The 4,915-nt window shown below is 43.2% G+C and overlaps 1 protein-coding gene across 1 annotated transcript; it reads left to right on the top strand.

Annotated features, from left to right (window-relative positions):
* Window positions 1-562: 562 nt before the first annotated feature.
* On the top strand, window positions 563-1,267 carry TPD52L3 (TPD52 like 3). Its single transcript, XM_036856631.1, is given in 1 exon segment — window positions 563-1,267. A coding segment is annotated over 1 exon segment (567 nt). The 5' UTR covers window positions 563-700.
* The last annotated feature ends 3,648 nt before the right edge of the window (window positions 1,268-4,915 follow it).

Raw genomic sequence — 4,915 nt, 5'->3', positions numbered from 1 at the left:
CAGGAGTTTCTCAGGCCCCTTTGGGAACCTGGGAAGGGAAAATTGGGAGGGTACAAGAACAGGAGTCCTAGACTCCCTGCCCCACTTTGAGGCAGTTTTTATTTATTTTATGTATGAGGCTTTGTCATAAATTTCTGTTAGCACAAAAAGTTCAACTGATTTTCAAGGTTTTAAAAATGGCTGCTGTGGTGGAAAGAGGTCCGTAAGGGGAGTCAGACTTGGTTTGAAGGGCAGGACCAGTCACCTCTGAGGCAGGAGGGAAAATACCTCTCCTCCCTGACAACTGTAGCAGCACCTGCCTCACAGGGACGTTGTGATGTCTAACCCACTAAGAGCATTGGAGGTGCACAGGCTGAGTCCAAGTTCTGTCCTCCGCGGCCTTCGGGCCAGAAGTCCCACCTCTGCCTCCACGACCTCAACCCAACATACCCTACCCCCCAGCCACACCTCCAACCCCATCCGGAAGTGGACCCGGTAAACCAAGGCATCTATTCCGCAGCCAGGACACTGACCCACTGGCCACAGCGTCCATTCCACTGGCCAAGTTATGGATCCGTCCCACCCCACCCTACAGTCTGACCCCGAAGGCCTAGACTTCGATTCTGCTGGCCAAGACTACTTTTCCTCTGGCCATGAGTTCGACTATCTCTACCAAGAATTGGACCTGGACTCTTTTCATGAAGATCTTCTTTCTCAGCCTATGCCAGGCGCCATGATAGAGACCTCTGCGGCCACGTATGAATCCCACCGGACTGCCGAACCAGAGGATCTCACAGAGGCGGAGAAAAAGAAGCTCAAATCTGAGGTTGGTAAATTGGAGGCAGAAATTGTAACCCTACGCTGTGTGCTGGCAGCCAAAGAGAGACTCTGCGTGGAGCTCAAGAGGAAGTTGGACCTGACGGCCTTGGTGGGGCTGAGGCAGAATCTGTCCAAGAGCTGGCACGATGCTCAGGTCTCCAAAGCCTAAATGAAACAAAAGAGGTGAGCTGCCCTGTCCACCATGGGCTCTGCCATCTGCAGGAAGCTTGGAGACATGAAGAAATCGGCCACATTCAGATCCTTTGAAGGTCTTCTGGGGACAATCAAGTCCAGAGTCGCAGGTGGCAGAGAGCTAGGCAGTGACTGCCTTCCTTCTTCAGCGGGGAGTGGGGATGATCTGCTCCCTGTTTCCGGGAGTAGGGATGATCCGCTCCCGGTTTCAGGGAGTGGGAGTGATCCAGTTTCGGGAAGTAGGGATGACCTACTCCCCTTTCTGGAGCCAGAATGAGCTCCTTGGTAAACTTGCCTGGCCACCTGACCAGTGCAAGAACTCCCTTCCCTCATCCCAATTGCACCTCTGCCCACCAAAAACAACAACCAAACCACAATGGTAAAGTTAATTCAGGAAATGGACAGAGTCCAGTTTTGAGAAAAGTAGCTCCCATTTGTACATAGATATTTGCTGCTGTTGAGATAAAGAATCCAACGTTTTGTATCCAGTTATTTTACACTAAAGTTTATATGTGAAATGTATCACTATACTAGCCTTCCTGGGGTTGCATTTAAATGGACAGGACAATGGTTCCAGAGGGATTTTAGGCCAAAGCCAAAACTCCTTTTTTGGAAAAACCAGTGCATCAAAAGGCCAAAGTAGGTTTCTGTTTAGAACTGGTAAAAGGTATGAAATAATCTGCAATTTTATCCTCTCCCCATTTCCTTCCTTCCTTCCCTAAATCCTAGAAAGAAGCTTGAAAGCTCTACCTGGCCTACGATTTTTATCTTAAAAAGATGATCAAGAAAAATGTTGTTTTTCTCTGAGACCCTCAGAAAGGGGGAAAAATATTAATAGACTAATTGGTACATAATACTATGACTTTTATGAAGTGATTTTTTTTAACTCCTAATTAAGCAAAATAACTTTAGCTTCAATTTAGGAGATTGTCAACTACTTTGGACTCAAGCTGAAATTGCAACTTTATTTTGCCCCGTGCTTTGTTTGTAATCTTTTTATATATCAAAATGAGAGTTTTATAATTGAATCCTTGTGGCCATGTGTCTCTGCCACAGCAGCATGCTACCTAAAAGAAAGAAAATTGCTTCTCCGTTCTGCGGCGATTCCTTGTTAGTTATCACCTTCAGCTGAGGGACTGAAGGGAAAACAGCATAGCCAAATTCAAGAAAGATAAACCCCTGTCTTAAACGACATTTAAAACAGAATGTCTATCCCCTACAATTCTGGCCAGTATGCCTTTTAACGGACCTAACTGATTGTACATCACTGGTCACCTTGACTCCAAGTTTGTCCTTCTTTATAGCTAACCCCAACGGAGAAGGAAACAAAACCCAACCCTCAGGGGATATCAAGATAGTAGGAGCCTGTAGGAACAGGAACCTGGTTTGGGTTTGTTCGAACTTTCTCATATCTGATTTTCACAGGAGCTATGTTTTGGATTTTTTGTTTTTTTGTTTTTTGTTTTTTTCTATTTTCAACATGCCTGGACCTGGCAGCTTCTTTCATTTCCTCCAGTAACAATGCAGGTTAAAAGTTTGTGTCTTATATTGGCTTTTAGCAGGGGGACTAGAATCTTTATTTTCTTGGGTATATATATTGATAATGTCTCACTGTCTAAAGGTAGTCCCTACAGCCTAAGAAAGTGATCCTGTTTTGTTGATTTTTGAACGCTCCTCCTATGTTCCTTTGGTTTTCCTACAAGCAAAACCAAATACCACTATAAATGCAAAAGCACTTGGTAAACTATAAAGTCATTGATGTAAAGTCCACATATTTCTGAGGACAACGTTTTGCCTGGATTAAAATAAGATGTTCAACTATTTTACATGTTGTGTTTTAATTTGTTGTAGTTTTATGTGCTGAAGAACTAGAGAGAAACTTGCAGCATTCATGAAGCCAAAGTAGCCCAACAGGCAAAGGCTTTGACCCCATATTGCAGAAAGCCTTGTGTTAGAGAAAATCTCCAGCTGACATGATGAGACAAACCCAGAACATGTTCTATTTTATGTAGTAATTCAAACAAATGCTGTAACAGTTTCCCCCAATAAATCCTCAACCCCCTGAGAGCAGTGAAGAACACAACTATTTTTGTTTATCATTGTATTCCCATGCCTGGCTTACAGTAGATGTTCAATAAATACTTGTTGAATTAATGAAGGAATCAATATCACACACTTCAGACATCAAATCTTGAATCCAAGAGATTATCAACATGAACTTGTTGACAAGTTTCTCCTGCTTTTAAAGCATTTCACTTCCCCATTCAGAGATAATTTGAGATCCTACTATGTGTCAGGCACTGTGCCAGGCTCTGAAACCACAGAAATCAATTAGACATGGCCCATGCTCTCTAGAAACAGATTTTCAAATCATTACAACTCATTGCAGTAGGTGCTAAAATAGAAGACATATGTAAAGAACTGGTGTTCAACTCTGCCTTGGTAGTCAGAAAAGAATTCAGAGAGGCATAAAGTCTTAGAGGACTAGTAGGAATTTGCCAGACATACAAGAGTAGAACATTCCAGACAATATACAGAGGAACTAAGTCATGAAAGAATGTAATAGAATGGCATGTTCCAGGAAATACCAATAAGTCATTGTGGCTAGAGAGAGAGGGGAAGTGGTGAGAGACGAGGATGGAGAAATAAGCAGGGGCAAGATCACAAATAGTCTTCTGTATATGCTATCTGACATTAGTATTTAATCCTGTAGGAAATGAGGAGGATTTGAAGGTACTTAACTCAAATACATGTTTTAGATGTATCACTCTAGTCACCATAGAAGTAGATTGAGAAGTATTTAAGAGATAGAATCTCCAAAACTTAGAAAGCAACTGCATAGGAGAGAGGGAAGGACAGATTTGCAAGTTGATAAAGATGTAGAATTGAAAAGACTTGATACTGACAATGCTGGAGCTGCACATTCATTTTGCTTTGGCTCTTCTATTGGATTCCAGCATACCTGCATCAACAGCCATGGATACCAAATAAAATGCCTTCATGAGCATGTGGACTGTGGGTCAAAGGTTTCCTCCAGATTTTCTTTCTTCCACTTGCTTCTACCCTTCGCATGCATTGCTGACCCTCATTCCCTAGCCTGTTCACCTTTATAATTTGATCACTTCTGCTCATCTAGCCCTATTTGGATTTTGTAGCCTAGCCTCAGTCTATTTTACTTTAACTAGGCCACTTCAGGATGCAATTTCCAATAGTTCTCAGAATATGTGAACCCTCAAAGATGCCCCGTCTGGCTCAACCCCTGAGAACCACTGGTTGAGAGTGATGTTGGAACAAAATTCCCTGAGGCTCTCAGTTTTCTTGGTCTTCCATTGCTCATATGAGTGAAGGGTCTGGAGTGGAAGGTAGAGACAAGGTTGAAAGTTCCAACTCCCACAGATGACACTCTCCACGCAGCTGGCAAGGATGGGAGTAGAGTACCAAGCCCTTGTTCATTAGCATCATACATACCCCAGCATACTGCAAGCATCACTCCCAGAGAAATTCACCTGCACTTCTGGAAACTACTTTATTCTAACCTTCAGATTTGAGAGAAAATATATCACATACCTACTCTCATGAACTGCATGGACTGCAGAGAGCTGAGCAGTGATCCAGAACTGTGTAGGTCTTCTGATAGTGCTAGGCAATGTGCTTGATGGCCCTACCCATCAAGGGCACAATGATGCCATTTGTTGATTCTGCTAAGGAATGAGGTCAGTCGCATCTGGGCCATGGAATTTCAGTTCTTGTCCATGAATTCCAATGTAAGAAAAATTGATGAGTGCCCCTCTATCAAAATTACTGGGGCCACAGTTACCATCTGAGACCATGTCCCACTCCTGACCAGATCTATTGATAGGAGGCTTGATGATGCCATGACTTCCAGTGCCTAGAGCCTCATTCACATAAGGCAAGTGAAAAGTGG

Source organism: Balaenoptera musculus, chromosome 6, assembly GCF_009873245.2.
Source record: "Balaenoptera musculus isolate JJ_BM4_2016_0621 chromosome 6, mBalMus1.pri.v3, whole genome shotgun sequence".
Taxonomy (NCBI): Eukaryota; Metazoa; Chordata; class Mammalia; order Artiodactyla; family Balaenopteridae; genus Balaenoptera; species Balaenoptera musculus.
This window is presented reverse-complemented; position numbering and strand designations above follow the sequence as displayed.